Here is an 18,848-nt window from a genome sequence, read left to right as displayed (position 1 = left end):
TTCCACTCGCTTCAACCAATAACCCAATTACTTAGAACCATGGCTTACTGCAGTGCTTAATTTGAGCTGGGGCTTTCCGGTGCTAAGCACCGGCACTTAATTGATTTACGATGCTCGGCACCTCATTGTCTACACCATACTTAGAACAATCCACCACATGGTGGCGCTGCTCATCTAATTTAGAGATGAGCAGAATGGTAGTTTGGGAATAAAATATACATTAAAAGTGCTAATACCTGCCCACCCCCAGCCATTCCTTTAGCTTTGGGGACCTGGAATAATCTAAACTGTCGCATTTACATGCAAGAGAGATGGTTTGTAGTTGTTTTGGCAGCAATGACAAAGACAATAGGTTGTGCAAGCTGCAGTGGCCTCCTGGTCCGAGCCCTGGCACTTAATATTTTACAAATTAAGCACTGGCTTACTGTTATTAACCAGTCTGTGGTGTGCGTGTATTTGTGGATGCCATACCTCATCGAAATGGGGAATGGGAAATGAGTGTTGCTGCTCTCAAACCTTCTAAGCTACAATGGCTTATTGTACCTGAGAAGTGTTCCTCTATCTCGCACATATCACCATATCTCATTGTACATGAGAAGTGGGTCGTGTGACTCTCATCACAGACATCACTATGTCTCGTTCTGTCTAAGAAGTGATTGGGGTATCACTAAAAGCACATATTCCACAATGTCTTCCAGAAATGAGAAGTGTGTTTCTACACATTTTTTTCCTGGCGAGTCTCTAGTCACATACACCACTGTCTCACTGTCAAATGATAAAAAGTGAGCCTGTCACTAATCTCATATTGCTCCATGCCTCAGCGTGAGGATGTGTGAAGGTATTAATATGCTTTCGTGTCTTAGTTTAAGGGAGAAATGCTGCGTATGTCACCAACCACAAGTACCGCAACGGATGAGTTGCCCATGTCTCAGTGGATGTGATATGTCCTTGTTCCCTCCTGTACAATATGGCCGCCCTTGCCACCTGTTTGCTCCTCTCTGCCGATGGAGATGGCGGGCCTTGCTCTGCTCGCCTCCCTTCTTCTCGTGAGGTTGTTTTCCTTCATTGTTTCCTGCTAGCCAACACAGTCCTTTCAGTCTGATGAGTCGCACCCCCTGGCAGCGCTGCGCCAAGGGAAAATTTCCAAAAAAACAGTGCCAATTCAGCAAGGAGCCAGCTCAGATGGGCAGAACTGATGAGAGCAGAGTGTTTGCCTTGTTTAATTGTCTTGACACAGCCACCGCTTAAGGGCGGCAGGCTCCCAAATGGGCAGCTGTCATGCCTCTCTGCTCTGGGGACAGCCAGCTGGAAGTGCCTTGTCGAAGCTCTAATAGGAGCATTAATGCTGAGCAAAGCTCCTGCGCTGAGTATAAACGTGAAGCGAATTCCCCAGAGAGGTCACTTGCACCATTCTCACCCTCTGGAAGCAACATCGCCTCTCTCTCCTCCAGCCATTCATCACCAAGGTGAGTCCGTCTTCGACCTCCTAAGCTGAGTGAGTGATGGTACTGGTTATGGTTCGGCCATCTTGGATTTTTTGCTTTGGGGGAGGCCTCAAACTGCTGAGGCAACAATTTTACCCTCAGGATTACAGACTTTGTGGGCTGCATTCCCGTACTGACTTTCATATTCCGGCCTTCGACCTTGTGTTGTCCTGCTCTTGTGTTCCTTAATGTATAATCTTAACTGCTTTCACGCAGTTTTATCAAGGGGCTCAGGAAGGCAATCGGATTTATTCTTCAATGTGTGAGGATTGTTTATTCTAAGCAGAGCCTACCTTTCCAAACCCCATCTTGCAGGATGCGGGAAGGGCCTGTTCGGAGTTGGAAAATTACAGTGTTGGGCACAAACAGCTAGCCTCTAGTAGGAGGCTGGGGCGAGTTGGAGATACGAAGGGGCTTATTTATGAGAGGCTGGCAAAAGCATCTCAATCATATCTATGAGGGGATGCAAAGCCACTCTGCTTGGCTTTGCATGGCCTTATAGAGATGAAGTAAAACAAAGCAGCAGACGTTGCTGCCTTGCCTTACTTTGCGCCAAGGAGGTGTTCCTTTGGCGCTGCAGTGGGTTTTCCCACGCAACACCCATGGATTTTGACACTTCCCCAGATTTACTTAATCACATAAACCTGGGGCAGCACCAAAACCGTACGCTTCCCTAGAGCAGACATAATGAGGAGAAATATATTTTTTTCTCCTTGTTTTTTCCTCTTTCCATGTTGCAGCACACATTGAAGGAGAAAAAACGCCTCTCTGGACTGTTTTTGTTGAAGGAAGGTGCCCCTTTCCTGCACAAAAAAATCCTGCCTGCAACTGAGGCACCCTTGCAACATGGTGCAAGGGTGACTATGTTGTCACTCTTGCACCATGTTGCAAGGGTGCCTACGTTGGCGTTAGCAGAAAATTATGCGCCAACACAGGAGGAAAGGATAGGAATACACCGTATTTCATAAATACGCTGCATTCCTGCCTTTTTACATTGGCGTAGGACAGGGCAGCAAGAAGACTTGTGGCGCTGCCTTATGCAAATAGAGGACCTTAATGTACAGACAATGTGCGATAAGGTGCTACTGCTCTGACTAGAGAGGCTCCTGCTTAAGTGAAATCCTTTCAGCCTCAGGGACTGGGATTGGTTCTGAATTGATGGTGGTCGCAGCAGGGTGCCATGGGCTCTTCTGTGGCATTGGGGCATATTAATACAAAAAGTGGTGCAGCTGAGCTGCGTCAGTGGGAAAGGGTCAGGAATGCACAGTATTTAATGCAATGTTTCCCTTAGACGGCACACAATGAGCTGCCCAGTGCCAATACAGGCACCCTTGCACTATGGTGCAGGTGTGCCTGCATTGCATGCAGAATTGTTTTTGCGCAGGAAGGGACACCTTCCTGTACAAAAACAATCACAAGAGGCTTTTTCCACTTTCTAAGTGTGCTGCAGCACACATAGAATGAGGGAAAAGTGAGACTAAATAAAGATATTTCTCTTCGTTACGCCTCTCCTGGTAAGTCATATCTTTTTGGAGCACTCGCAGGTTTACCTGTTCTTGTAAATCTAGGAGCGCACCAAAGTCCATGGATGTTGTGTTGGAACACCCAAGCAACACCCATGCAAACGCTTCCCTAGTGCAGAGTAGTGCAGCGCAGCAGTTTGTGTTGCATTACATTACTCAAGATTTATGAAGCCACGATAGGCCACTCAAGGTGGCCTGGGTGGCTTCATAAATCTAATTTCTAGGCTAAAAAATAGGCCCCTTGGATTTTAACCAAGGGAGCCCAGGGGCACTCAAGGCGGTGGCAAGGAAGAGGACTGAAGCCTTCTCAGCCACTTCCAACGTGTCCCTGAAAATTAATAATATGTGCAATGTGCGGCAGCTGCCAAAAAGAACTTTCAAAAGGGAAATTTAACATCACTGCAATTCTTGAAAGGTTAAATATTTTAATCAGAGGAATTAAAAGGTGACAAAGAGTACCATAGTTTGTCAAAATGTTTTGGAAGGCATCTAACACATCCACTCCAAGGTCCGGCAGATATTTTGGGTTTTTTGCTTACAATATATTTTTCAATTAAAAGACTAAATTTATTGTAATAGGAAAGGACAGCAACCAGTTTGGGGACCTTTTCAATGTGCTCCTCTCTTTTATCATTTTAAATATTTAGCTCACTTGCCATATTTTACCTGGCAAACATTTATTCAGATAACTTGAACACCAGTACTGAAAATGAATCTGTTTACACAGCGTCAAGCCCCAGCTTTAAGGACTATTTTACATCATAATTTTGATAAACTTATTTTACTTGAGGAGCGAAGGTAAGGCTATTAACTATTTCATACACGAGCGCCTTCCCGTGATAGAATTTGAAGACAAGTATAGGGTGACACAAGACATTGTGCTGTCAGCACCACAAGGCCCCAGCTTCTACTGCAGTCTGTTAAAGGCCACTGGCAAAGCTGCCCATGGTGACTGTCAGTAGCATTTACAAGCACCTCTAACCTTCCCCCCTCCAGTAATAATGAAACATGTAAGTGGGCACACACCCCACTCACCCACCCCCATGCAAAGACATCCCTTCTGTATGCGCTCGCACAACGTGTCCTGGTGCAGAACACCGCATGTTTTCAGGTGAATTTAGCACCAGATGCCAAAGCAAAACAAGTAAATATGTTGTCCCGTTGTTGCTACTTCTCGTAGAGAAGCAATCTATGTTTATGCTGATTCAACACCTAATTAAAAAGCAACCAATGCAGCAAACCTCAATGTAAAATGCTACATTTTACCCGTGTATTTTGTGATGGGTATTTTCACCTCAATGATATAAATGCTGGTGTGTGGCACCTCGAGCTGGCTTTGCATGATGAATGAATATAGACAACGTTCCCGTTGATCTCTACCCACTGCTTTCGTTTTTGCTCAAATCTTTTTTTCAGCGAGCTCTGCCAACTCTCTGAAATGTGTCAAGAATGAGTCCTTGTGATGTGCATGTAACTGCGGATTTAATGCTATGGATGCATGGCACGTCCCATCCGTGAGGGCTTGCAGTCCAAGAGAATCTATACATTTTCAATGTATTTGCAAGAGTTCGGTGATTTGCCAGATATTAACATTCTTTCTTCTCCGTCTTCTCTCTCTAAACTTACCTTCCTCTTGCTCTCTCCTTGGCCCACTCGTTCGTTTCTTTTTCTTGAACCGTCTTCATTTGTTCCCTGCATCTTTCTTCTCCTCAACATTTTGCTTCCTTTTTCGCCATCTTCACCTTCCTCGCTCATTCGCTTCCATCCCTGAACCTACTTTGTGTTCACCCATTCTCCTCCCTGCCTTCTCACTCGTTTTCTTCTCGGAATCTTCTTCCTGTTTGCTTGCGCCCTTCCTCGGCCTATTCTCTTTTTTATCTCCTGAAATCGTAATCTTTTTTTCCCTGGTTCATCGCTCGCCTTCCTTACCTGCTCGCTCATTTTCTTCTCCAAACTTTCTTCCCGTTTCGTTGGTCTGGTCCCTGCTCTGCGCTCTCGTTTCATGCTTTAAACCTTCTCCCTGTTCTCTACTCTGGATCTCTACTTGAGCTGAATCTAATTTCTTACCTCTATTTATCCTTCGCTCGGATTGTTTATGGTTTACATCTCCTTCACTCCTCTTCCCCTCCATGCTCTCTCTCTCGCTCTCTCATATTTGCTCGTGTTCCTTCTCTCTGGCCAGCCGTCCTTCTCTTTCTCTTCTTGTCATCTCCAGGCCCCACCGCACACACCATGGCTGTTTGGCTGAGCGCCCTGACTCTCCTGGTTCTCGGTGCACTCTGCACCCCCACCAGCCAGGCTATTACAAACCAGCACCTGTGCGGCTCTCATCTGGTCGAAGCCCTCTACCTTGTGTGTGGAGACCGAGGCTTCTTCTACACACCCAAGGGACGACGCGACACCGAGCAGCCACTGGGTAAGCCCATGCATAGATTCTTAAATGCAGTATGGCCCTCAGCATGGGCTCGGCCTCGCCGCCATATTGACTGTTCCGCCTGCTGCCCTGTACGAGTCTCCTCATGGCTTGGTAGAGGTTAAACTCTGCAACACTGCACCTCCAACCTCTCAAGGAGGCAATAAAGTCAATCAAAGGCAGGTATGCCTGCAGGGTTCTCCAGAGTCGGTCCTGGAGGGCCAGTTCCATGCCAGATTTTTCAGATAACTACATTTATCTAAATGGGGGTTTGCAAAAAATCTTGAATGGACCCGGCCCTCCAGGACCGACTTTGGAGAACCCCCTGCCTTAGAGGGTAAGAGAACTTCAGATAGGTGACGCATTGAGAAAATGGAAGCATTTCTATGGGAAACATGTTCCAAAGAGTCGAGCACCGGGGAGGGGCAGTTACACTTCTCTAGGGTAAAGCTGTTCTTCCTGGTACCTAACAAAGTGTCTTGTTGGTTTTATGCCGTACTTGGGCGCACGTTCCTTGCATATGGGTTTGGGAAACACCAGGGAATTTACATAATATGTAGATTATAGGCCCTCATTGCGAGGTTGCTAAATGTTTGTGTGAGGAAACCAAGGTGCCAGAATCTCCGATTCAAGCCAGCATCAAAATCTGACAATTACTCATTTTTTTCCATGAAATGGGAACTAATCACAAAGCCCCGGGAATACTGCTTCCTAGTTTTTGTGTTGATCTCTGATGATAGGTGCAACACGGCTGACATATTATGAAGCAGGGCCAATGGGGGCGGGGAGGGGACTTTAGGGTAAAGGCTCAGAAGTTAAAGGGTCTGGAAGTGTGGTGTAGATTGATTGGAGATTTGTCTGCTCCCCTCATATAGACCTCTGGACCCAGGGGGAGGGGCAAGGGAGAGGGCGTACACCCATTGCTGTGCATTGGCTGGAGACTGTCCTTTCCAAGGGCTCAGCAGGGGTAGGGGCCGGCGGGGAGGTGGGGGGGGGGGGTAGGGGGAGAGAAGCACACAGTCCCAGGCTGACGTTGGCATAGGATTTTCCTTTTCCACAAGTGATGAAGGAGGCAGTCCCATGAAGGTCTGGGCCTGGCTGGTGAGAGTGTTCTGTTCTCCCCCATGGTGCTGCAGAGGTTGGGTGGGGGCTGGACTGTGCCCCTACACTCAGCCCCTGCAGCGGTTTCACCACATGTGCATCCACATTTGATGGAACTAGGCCTGCTGTGTCTGGGGGCCTGCACATATTGTGCCTGGAGTTTGTGGACCTGGTAATTCTAGACCTGGATAGATTGAGCCACTCACAATGATTGGTGGTTGAATTCCACCCAGAGTTACAACCACAACTAATGGGAGCTATAGTGAGCCTAGAGGGGATGAGGACTCTCCCATTAATTTCATGCCACCAAAGCCAATGTAGGGAACGCCTTCCCTTTCCACACAAGGTTTTATGTGTGGAGCAATAGAGATAAAGTAGCATTCCTACTTCCCAAAGCTTTCATATGACTTTTTCTGTCCTCCTTAAATCCTGGATCACAGAACCAAGTATAGATTTAACACCATTAAACATTTCTCTTGCAACAACATGGAAGAAACTATATTTGAACAATGAATGTATCTCCCCAATATATCTTCTCTTGGAGACTAAATACCCCCCATTCCAAAAGAAAACTCTCAACAAATAAAAAATACGAAACTGAGGAAGCCAACACTTCTCTTAACACATGAATAATTATCACCTAACAAGTCATTTTTATGAAACAATATTCATGTACAAAGAGTGAACTCTCTGAGTATTCAGAACATATATATAGATATATATATATACATATATATGTATAATATATATATATATATTATATATATATTCTTTACATAGACATTTATCATATATATATAAAATATATGTATATAATAATTATATATATATATGTATGCCAACTCCTTCTGTGCATCAATGTTTGTGGCTATTACAGCACTAACAAGCCTGATCTATAAAACATTTTGGTAATCGCAAAGTATGTGACTCACAAAGTCGAAACATACAAAAAAAGTCACATTTCCAGTTAGAAGGATCTTTCTGACTTATAATGCACACTTGTCGCCCATAAAGGACTGCTAAGGAAAGTGTGCATGTTCCTTTTTACTTTCCAATTTACTATTGATGCTTTGTAACTACAATTGTGTGTCAACCATTGATCAGATACAAAATCCATACGTGGGATGGCAAGGGAGTAGTCAGAATATTAAAATACACCCCACTTCGAATCATAGCTCTTATGGCATCATGCAAATGAGGCACGTCATCCTGACCCTCTTCAGACGAGCTCTCTTGGCTCTTTCATTCAAGAATCTATCTATTCATCCTTCCATTCACCTGCTGATATCTAAAATTTCATCTTTACATTCTGCCCTCCATTCATTCTTTCATCTATCATTCAGTCTCTCCCAATTCTGTCCGTCTGCCCATGCATATCCAGACCTATGCATCTGTCTCCAAATCCATCCACCCACCCATTCACTCATCATTCTCTCCACCTACCCTTTCACTCACCTATTCATCCATTCTTTCTGTGATCCATTCATTCACTCCATCCACCCACCCTCCTTTTCACTCAGTCTCATTCATCCATTCGTCCTTTCACTCAGCCATCTAATCATCCATCCTTTCACCCTTCGTTCCACTCAACCATTCATCCATTTATCTTTTCACTCACTCATCCATCCATCCACTCTCTCATTCATCCATGCATTAATTAATTTGTCTATTCATCCACCTTCCCTTTCACTCACCCATCATGTATTTCAGTCATCCATCCTTTCTTTCATCCATCCATCCTTTCACTCATCCATCCATCCCCCCTTTCAGTCCATCAATCCATCCACCCTTTTACACATCCATCTGTCTAGCTTCCCTTTCACTCACCCATCCATTCTTTCAGTCATCCATCCTTTCTCTCATCCATCCATCCTTTCTTTCATCCATCCATCCTTTCTTTCATCCATCAATCCTTTCACTCATCCATCCATCCTTTCACTCATCCAACCATCCACCCTTCCACTCCATCAATCCATCCACCTTTCACTCATCCATCCATCCTCCCTTTCACTCATCCCATCCATCAATTCATCCACCCTCTCTTTCACTCAGCCATCCACCCTTTCACTCATCCATCCATCCACCCATCCATCCTTTCTCTCATCATCCATCCACCCTTCCACTCATCCATCTATTGACCCATCCAGCCTCCCTTTCACTCACCCATCCACCCTTTCATCTATCCATCCACCCTTTCGCTCATCCATCCATTTTTTAATTCATCCTTCCTTACATCCATCCTTTCACTCAGTAACTCCCTTTTGTCTGTCAAGTTGCAGACAGAAGAGGCCCATCAAGAATTCCACCCTTCTGTAGCTTCTAAAGTTGGGGAGTTCACGACGTTCCAAGCATCCATCCTTTCAGTCATCCATCCATCCACCCTTTTACTCATCCATCTGTCTAGCTTCCCTTTCACTCACTCATCCATTCTTTCAGTCATCCATCCTTTCTCTCATCCATCCATCCATCCTTTCTTTCATCCATCCATCCTTTCACTCATCCATCCATCCGTTCACTCATTCATCCTTCGACCCTTCCACTACATCAATTCATCCACCTTTCACTCATCCATCCGTCCATCGTCCCTTTCACTCATCCCGTCCATCAATTCATCCACCCTCTCTTTCACTCCATCATCCATCATCCATCTTTTCACTCATCCATCCATCCACCCATCCATCCTTTCTCTCACCATCCATCCACCCTTCCACTCATCTATCCATCGACCCATCCACATTCCCTTTCACTCACCCATCCACCCTTTCATCTATCCATCCACCCTTTCGCTCATCCATCCATTTTTTCATTCATCCATCCTTACATCCATCCTTTAAGTCATCCATCCTTTCACTCAATAACTCCCCTTTGTCTACCAAGTTGCAGACAGAAGAGGCCCATCAAGAACTCCACCCTTCTGTAGCTTCTGAAGTTGGGGAGTTCACGACGTTACAAGCATCCATCCTTTCAGTCATGCATCAATCCATCCTTTTGCTCATCTATCTATCCACCCTTTTATTCTTTCGATCCATCCACCCTTTCACGCCACCCATCCTTTCATGCTTTCAGTAATCCATCCATCCTTTCTCATCATCCATCCACCTTCAGCCATTCATTCATTTGCCCTTTCATCCACCCACTCACCTGCCTTCATTCATCCATTCATTCTTTCACTCATCCATCCTTACATTCATCTTTTCACCCATTAATTCATTCATCCATCCATCCACCCTTTCACTCATCCATACACTCATGTAACCTTTCATCCATCCTCCCACCCTCTTTCATCCATCCATCCATTCTTTCCATTATACATCCATACGCACTTTTATCCATCCATCCACCCCCTCTTTCACTCATCCATTCATTCTTCCACTCATCCACCCTTACATCCATCTTTTTACTGACTCATTCATGCATCAATCCAGCTAGCTGTCCATCCATCCACCCTTTCACTCATCCATCCACCTTTTCACTCACACACCTACCCATCAGTCCTTTTACTCACTCACTCACTCACTCACTCAAACACCTTCCTTTCACGTTATTTATGAGCCTTTGCCTGCCGAGGTGCAGACAGACGAGGCCCACCAAGAACTCCACCCTTGCTGTTACTGCTAAAGCAGGGGGTTCACAACGCCCCTGTGGAATTGTATCCCTTTGCAAGGTTAGAAGCTGTCCTCTTTGGCCAGCTCCAACCTTGTGAATGTCATCTGCAGACATTGGGGGGAGTTCTATGCTCCCCACAGTGCCATTCTCTGAATTACAACTTGTATTATCGAAAAGAGTGCCTGTCTCCTTAAGGGCAGAGTCTGCTTTAAAAAAAAAATTGACATTTAGCAGTGCCTTAAATGGAAATATAGAAGAGTAGATACTCATTTTTAGAGTATCTATTCGCTGCCAAGTAGTGCCAGTACTCTTCCATTAAATATATTACAGCAGTGCTGAGAAGTGCAGGCACTCCCCCTTTCAAATGAAAGAAGTGTGTGTACTCAATATCTGACAGTATCTGCCCATTTAAAGCCCTGGCATTTATTAAATGGAAATTGAGGGGTGGAGGAGCCAGCAACTCTACATTTGCAGCCATTCCAAGTGAGTCGCAAAAATGAAATCTGTGTCATACATATTAATGAGTTAGGAGATTTTGATGCTCCCCCAAAGGATGGTTTTGTGCTGTGACTGCCAGTAGATCAGTCAGAGCAAAACTCATGTCAGATCTTAACTTGCAATGAAGTCACTGTGGACAAAATTATGACTTATTGACAACCTGGTTTTATTACTGTGGGCCCTTAGGGGCATATTGATGAGAGCTTGGCGTCAGTCGATGCGCCACCGAACATGGTACATGTGCGACGCAAATCTCTAACTCAGATTTACAGAGCCACGCAAAGCCACTTGGCATGGTTTTGAATGGCTTAAAAACTGGAGTCAGGCAACAAAGCGCAAATCGCTGTGTTGCCTTACTCTGCACAAGAAATGCATTCCATGGGCATTGTAGTGGGTGTTAGCATGCAACTCTCATGGTTTTTGACGCATTCCCAGATTTACAAGGACTTGCATACCTGGGAATGTGCCAAAAAGTTTTGGCTCCCTAGGAGAGGCATAACAAGGAGAAATGTCTTTATTTATCCTCGTTTTTTCCTCTGGCGCCCCTTATTGCACAAAAACAATTCTGCTTACAACACAGGCACCCTTGCACCATGGTGGATGGGTGTCTGCGTTGGCGCTAGGCTGGCAAAACGGAGCCAGTACAGGGGTGAAGGCCAGGAATACACTGTATTAGATAAATACGGTGCATTCTTGCCCTTTCTCTGTGACGCAGGGCAGCACAGCAAGGTGACTTGCCGCTGTGCCCTGCACCCTTAGTCTCTAGCAAGGTTTTTGCTCTCCACAGCAATCACTAACCCATGCCTGCCGCAGACCTCTTTGAATCTAAATCCTTCTCGAGGTATGACCCGCAGAATTAGACACGCTGATTCACATGAAGCCGCCAGAAGTATACACTGCATTTCAGAAGTGGTCCACAAATTTGGGCTAAATACGTTTTAGTGGGTACGAGACCCCAGAGTAGGACTCAGAACTTGACACAATACTCCAGATGTGTAATCAGAGCTGCACACAATACTCCGGATTCTATCTCCTAAAGTGGTCACAATACCCCTGGTAATGTCCTAGGGCAGAAACTGACATATTTTCACGAGGCCTCACCAGAGATCAACGTCACTAGAGATGGGGCCATCAGGTCTTTTGTGTGCTGGCCAACCCCCTTGCTATGCACCAACCTCTAGAAGGATCCTTGGAAAATGATTCCTCTGCTGAAAGATGAGTATTATGTACAAGTCATGTACACGTTCATCTCCTTATAGACGCATCTGCCATTACCTAGGGTGACCAGAATTTTAAAGCAAAAAACCGGGACATTTCCAAAATATAGAAGAAGGACTGCAATTTTACTTCAACACGGTGCACAGAATGACAGGGCTCCTTAGCGGAAAATTACAGAGAAGGCAGTTAAAAAAATACTTAAAAAGCAATTTTTAAAGCCAGTTGCATGCCTGTTAATTATATTGCTTTCCTATAACAGCTGCTAACTACCACTGTTTTGTGAAACATAAAAAAATACCTCCTACACTTTTCAACCGGCCCTCTCAAAAAAACGGGATATGAGCTTAATTTACTGAAATCTGCCGGGACAGCCGCCGAAAAACCCGGACTGTTCGGACAAACCCGGGACGCCTGATCACCCTGCCATTACCGTATCAATCTGCGGGGGGAGGGGTCACTGAAGATGCAGGTGTCGATATATACACAGGAGTCCTAAAGGACTTATTAACAGAAAATCAAGTAGCACAGGATCAATGTGTCTTGAAATGTGATATATAACTGAAAACAATGACTCATCTCAACGCAATAAGAGTCAGCGTCGACCTCCGATTCCTCCCACCGCTGCTGGTGTCCATCTCCATCATCGAGAAGCCACACCTCAGCAGCTTTCGTGTAGTACAGAATCAAGCCAGCAGATGGCACTGCTCGAACATGCTTGGCATAGGAACATCAAAAGGCGAATAAATGTCTGGTACTTCCCACCGGGTAGCTGTCGACCTAATATGAAGTGCCAAAGACACGCCTTTCGATGTTCTTATCGACGGTGGGTTAATGCAGCATCGTGGCGTGGCGCAATAGCAAATACACAGCCAGAAAAGACAGGCCACCCACAGGGCACGTGTACATCTAGTGGTAGTAAAGTCGACATCCAACGCACCCGTCAATATCTGAGCAGGTGTTCAAAACTGGCATGGGCCCAGCCCCTCCCCACGTCAGCAGTGAGTTACCCCGCTCACGTAGCGTGCATTAAGCAGGTCAGTTTAAAATATGAGTGAAGTGGGCCAGCTGCAGAGAACGCTCGCCGTCTGCAGTAACATATGTCAAGGACGCTTTATAGTTTCGTGGATTAGAAAATGTTTCTTTCAAACATGTTATTCAAGGACAGCACCTAACTATCGTCATCAGTGTGTCACCTCAAACTGTAAGCAGGAGCGCCGCTTCCCCTAAAAGAGACAGATCGCTAGCTCTGAGAATTATAGTGTTGATAGATTGGCTAACTCATGGGATTTTTTGTTCCAACAGGAAAAAAACAGAATACTTCTGGCAAGAGACTAGAGTTCTGCTCACTACATGCTGCAAGGTGGGCTCTGCTCTCATCATCTTTAAGCAACAAGAAGTGGTGCACAACTTTGTAGTACTACTGGAATGCCTACTTCAAAACTAGGCCCCGGTTAGGAGTTGAATGGTAGTGGCAGAATGCAACACCCCGGGAACACTGTGCTAGAACCGAAAAATGAATAGTTAAACCCAACAGAATAGGAAATAGCAGCCAGAACGTAATTTTTCAGGGTTTACATCCGCACGGAATTCCTTATTCCAGTAAATAATGGAGATTGTCCGCAGAACATTTTTTTGTATTTATTTCTGTATATTCCATAGAATTTATAATACAATTTTAAATAAGGATAAAACATTTAAAAATGTATGCAAAAGGTAACATAGATTAATCGACTGGAAGTTCGGGCTGAATTGTTCCTATTGGAGCAGGGTCAAGACTAATTTGCATATGACTGGGTCCAAACTGAGGTGTGGACTGGGAGGTCGCCCGATCGATTGACACTGGCTGAAGTTAATTCAAGCATTCCCACCATCACCTTAATGTTGTTGCATTACAAGTAAATAGCACAATGGATATGTATTTTTGTGTGAAGCAAAGAACTGTAGAAAAATATTGATGTAGGTCAAATGGTCAGATGACAGTTGCTTTGTCAACCCAGATCTAAAAGTCCATGTAAGTTAATGACTTCCTTCCACCTGTTCTGTTGTCAGTTAAGTTTGTTACCAACGACTTACAATTAAAATAGGGCTTTGTGGAAGGTGACGATTGATGTATCTGAACCAGAAATGAGGCACTAACAATGGTAAAGAAAAAAAGAAGAAAACTAAGTTGTCAGACAAAAGCAGTATAAATAATTTAGTTATCTAAGACACTTTAAACACTTTAAAATGTAAATTGTGTGCTCCTCAAAGTACAAGCTCAGACAGCTGGATAAATAATAAAAAGATCAATGCTGTGTGGAGAGAAGGCACATTTTTTGTGGAAGCACACAACTTCTGCCCAATCAAAATATGCACTCCTGACTCCTAGAATGTGGGAGGAGCCAACGTCTGTCTCTAGTGATGCTCGAATAATTGTCTGGCAAAAGATGCGATGTCAAGCCAGACCATAAAAAAGGCATTTGATGATTTATCACATTGACTCTGGTTTGATTCCAGTAAGCCAGTGGAGCATAACAAGACTGTGCAGTCTGGTAGAAATGTATGTAAGTAGATTTGCATACTCAGGGAGTGCAAATCTATCTACTAAGGAATGAAGTGTTATAGAACGGTGCCGGTAAAAGCGAGCAGTACAAAGGAGGGAATGAGAGAGTAGAAGCTTTCTGGCAGAACAGGAAACCCTGTGCCTATTGTTCAGGTGGTTACATGTTCATGAGGTGCTGTTTGAAGACAAGGATCTTAAGTCACTTCCTGAAGAGCAGGAGTGAGGAAGTTTGCAGGTCAGTGTTGGGGAGAAGTCTCAGATCCAAGGAGAAGTCTTGGTATCTTGTCTTATCCATTGTGCAAGAATCACCGGTTTGGAAAAACGTGTTCATCCCTAATGCCTATAGGTGCAGAAACTAATGATAGTACCAGTCAAGAGTGGCTACTGTGTGCAAGACATGGCCCATGCACTCAATTTCTGCTGATTATAGAATTGCCACTGTTGTGGCCATTTCCATGCTGCAGCGACAAATGATGGACGGAGTAATGAACAAATCAAACATACATCCCCAGTCAAGAGATCTGGGTTAAATCCATCATTCTTTTGCTCACTACACTGCCCCAGTTTGGAGCCAGCCATTTACAAATCAGTCTTTACCCTGTTCCTCATGGAAACAGTCAAGCCCGACCTGACGAACTGGGTCCTCCCTGGACCAGAAACATGCATCCTGGGACCGGTTTCAGGGTAACACCCCTCATCAGCCAGGCTAGATTGAGTCCCATGGCACAGCCAGCAAGGGACCCACATCTGGGCATACCCATTCCCCACTTAGGGCAAAAAATGCTGTGGTGTCAAATGATGGCCGGAATGCTGAATAAATCCATGGTTGTTTTACTCACTACGCCACCCCAGTTTGGACCCAGCCATATGCAAATCAGTTGTGACTCTGTTCCTCATGGGAACAATCAGCCCAAACTGCCAAGCCGGGTTCTCCCAGGACCGGAAACAAGCATACTGGCACCGGTTTCGGGGTATAATCCCTCATCAGCCAGGCAAGCTTGAATCCAGCGGCACAGTGAGCTAGGGAACCAAATCTGGGCCATATGCAAATCAGTCTTGACTCTGTTCCTCATGGGAACAGTCCAGCCTGAACTTCCAAGCCGGTTCCTCCCTGGACCGGAAACAAGTTCAATGACACACCATTTGAAAGGTCAAAACATTACTCTAGTGAAGGGGAAAATTGCTTGCTGAGTGTGCATGCTCATCTCACAGTCCATTCGAGTATTTGAGTAGCCTTAGAAGCCGGGCCTAGCATCAGTTACCTTGATAGTATCTGTACATTTATGATGTTTAGAAGGTAACAGTAAAGGGTCCAGGACATACGGTTTCCCAGCAACGTTTGTCGGGAATAGAGACCAATCTTGGTTTGACGGATTGGAGAGTAGTGACAGACAGCACTTGTGTAGCAGTGACACCCTACGGCCACTCACAGTATGATATTAGCAGAAATCAAGGCGGGAACCGAAAGACGCCGGCAAAAGTGGTGGAAATGGGGTAGCAGCAAGCAGACAATGCAAGGTACAGAGGCGTTACATAATCCCCCACAGCCACCACGATGCCGGGGTCTCGGGCTCTGGGGGCCCCCTCAGCAAAAGTGGTAGCTGGTGGGCCAGGGAGGAAGAGGTCCCTCTGTGTACTTTGCAGGATGGGCCTCTCAAGTTTCATTACGCCACTGTAAAGGCGCTGACATCTAGTGGGCAATCAAAATGTGGCACTTCATTGGGTCACAGAGAGGTTACAGATTTGTGCTATGCATTAATGGAATCGTCTGAACTCTTGGAGAGAGCAGGCATACGCAGTGAAGTGATTCAAACTCAGGCCACAGGGCTGGTTGACATAATGTAATGACGTACATTTTACACCAGCCAGTAACAGACTTTACTAAAGTTCCAGGATGAGGGCGGGGGTGATCATGAAAAATGAAAGAACCAGAGAGTGACAGACCCAGAGGAAAGGCATGTATCTTGTGAATATAACTAGGGCCGGAGTAACCGTAGCAGACACCAGGGGCCCGATTCACAGAACTAACTTAAGACAAAATCCTAAACTTACTACCATTTTGGTATTCACAGAAGGCACTTACTCATTTTGGTATTCATAGAAGGCACTTACTCATTTCGGTATTCACAGAAGTTAGGACTCCTAACTTTAGGACTCCTAAATGCCTTCTGTGAATTCCGAAAGTCTTAAAATTAGGATTTTTCTTAATTTAGTAGTAGTAAAGTTAGGACTCCTAACTTTAGGACTCCTAAATGCCTTCTGTGAATACCGAAAGTCTTAAAATTAGGATTTTTCTCAATTTAGTAGTAGTAAAGTTAGGACTCCTAACTTTAGGACTCCTAAATGCCTTCTGTGAATACCGAAAGCCTTAAAATTAGGATTTTTCTCAGTTTAGTAGTAGTAAAGTTAGGAGGCCTAACTTTAGGACTCCTAAACTGAGAAAAATCCTAATTTTAAGACTTTCGGTATTCACAGAAGGCATTTAGGAGTCCTAAAGTTAGGATCCCTAACTTCTGTGAATACCGAAATGAGTAAGTGTCTTCTGTGAATATCAAAATGAGTAAGTGCCTTCTGTGAATACGAAAATGGTAGTAAGTTTAGGATTTTGAGTTAAGTTACTTCTGTGAATCGGGCCCCTTGCGTTTCCCGGTGGGCCGGAGGAATGGGGGTTGGTTTTGTGGCTGCGTGGGATTGTTCTGTCACTGGGGGCCAGTTTTGCAGCAAAGCTGCATTATCGCCCCGCTGTAACAAAATCGGGAGCGGTTCCTTTTACTAGCAAACCCCCCACCCGCCCAGTCCTGGACGTAACTATTGAAATGTAAACGATAAGACATTTTGGGGGTTATTTAGTATACGTAAACATTGCGTTCATTTACTTGCCATTAATAGGCCTGCAGGTGCTCCCCAAAAGTGCATTGGTAAATTGCCTTATTTTTAATTGGTGCAGATTAAAGGATGCCCGCGCAGTTGGAAATGGCCAAGCCTCGGGAACATTGTAAAAAACAAACTATCCAACATTAAAGCTTTGTCTCTTTTTATTTCTTGCAGCGAACGGTCCTCTGGGCAGCGAACTGGACGAGCAGACCTTCGCGCAGCGAATGAGGAGGGGCATCGTCGAGCAGTGCTGCCACAACACGTGCTCTCTCTACCAACTGGAGACCTACTGCAACTAGAGGGGAGAAGGAGGGGCGAGGGAGAGGCCATTGCACTTCTGGAATTGCACCTTAGAAGAGTTTATTAAAAATGCTGTGAACCAAAAGTACCTTTGGTAATGCGGTGTTTATTTGGAAGGTTACTGGGTTGCCTCATTTCGTTAAGGGCCAAGCATGCATTTAAGAACAATTCACATCACTGGAATATTAGGCTTTCCTGAGAACAGAAGTTATGTGAATTTGTAAAATAACACCAGAGACAGGCTCTCCTTGAAATCTAAGTTAAAAATGCTATCCGACCAAAGTATTTTCAAAACCCCACCCAAATCAAAGTGGAGGGAAAATGCAGCTAGGTCCACAGAGAGGCAAGGAAAACGATAGGATGCATGGATGTTAATTTTAGAGATTCAGAGGAAAGCAGCAGCTAGACATCCATTGGCCAACGTCAATTGCATACACCTGCCTTACCGCCACTTGTTCAACCTCATAACTACATCTCAATTACAATTGTCCCAGTGGAGTCTGTTGATGTGAACTCTTTCAGGAGAGGCACATAAGGGGCCACAGATAAAAGTGGCGAGACCACCCACAGCAGGGAATCATAACGTCTGGGTGCATGTATGTGTGTGTGTATATATATATATATATATATATATATATATATATATATAAAAAATATATATATATATGTACGTACGTGTATGTATGTATGTATGTATATATACTTGTTTTCTTTTTCTCACCAATGACCACCGAACTCAGGGCAGGTGCTATTGTCCGTGAAACAAGGGTGAGAACTCGTTTGTTGCACAATAGTACGCGCACAATGAAACACTCAGTCCCCTTCACTTCTTACACCCCTCAGCACCCGCCGAGCCCAAGAATATCCAGAATCGGTTATGTTGTCGAAGGTGTAGACTTTTATTCACATCACTCATATAAATCTACACAACCACTACAGGAGTAAAGTATTATTTGGCTATATATCAATATTCGCAGCAACAGACTTTTGCGACATCAACATGTCAAAGGCAGTAAGGAAATTAGGCATAACATTGTAATTGATTTCAGCTTAGTCATACACATGTGCTTAAATGTGTTGGCCGACCCGGCCGATCCACTCAGCTGCGCACATTGTGCCGGCAGGCCCCAACGCGCTGCAGCAAACATTGCATTACTTGAAATAGAGGGCACCGCTTAGCGCACCGGCCCACCGAGGTACCTGACCACAGGCAGCCTCCCAAATAGTCCACATAGTCCATACATTGCGGGATAGGGCAGTAGAGACAGGACCACCGGCAGGTCAGTCCC

At 44.9% G+C, this 18,848-nt stretch overlaps 1 protein-coding gene across 2 annotated transcripts; it reads left to right on the top strand.

Moving 5' to 3' along the window:
* The first annotated feature begins 1,350 nt into the window (after window positions 1–1,350).
* Window positions 1,351–17,638, top strand: INS (insulin). 2 transcript variants are annotated; one of them, XM_085646391.1, is made up of 3 exons: window positions 1,351–1,466; window positions 5,190–5,423; window positions 17,434–17,638. In XM_085646391.1, exons 2-3 carry the CDS (start codon window positions 5,240–5,242, stop codon window positions 17,556–17,558), a joined length of 309 nt encoding a protein of 102 aa, XP_085502517.1. In that variant the 5' UTR covers window positions 1,351–1,466; window positions 5,190–5,239; the 3' UTR covers window positions 17,559–17,638. The 2 variants fall into 2 exon arrangements, with proteins under 2 accessions (XP_085502517.1, XP_085502518.1); XM_085646392.1 differs by having other exon boundaries at window positions 1,357–1,466; window positions 5,223–5,423.
* Window positions 17,639–18,848: the final 1,210 nt, after the last annotated feature.

The sequence above is a fragment of the Triturus cristatus genome, chromosome 3_1, assembly GCF_964204655.1.
Source record: "Triturus cristatus chromosome 3_1, aTriCri1.1, whole genome shotgun sequence".
NCBI lineage: Eukaryota > Metazoa > Chordata > Amphibia > Caudata > Salamandridae > Triturus > Triturus cristatus.
This window is presented reverse-complemented; position numbering and strand designations above follow the sequence as displayed.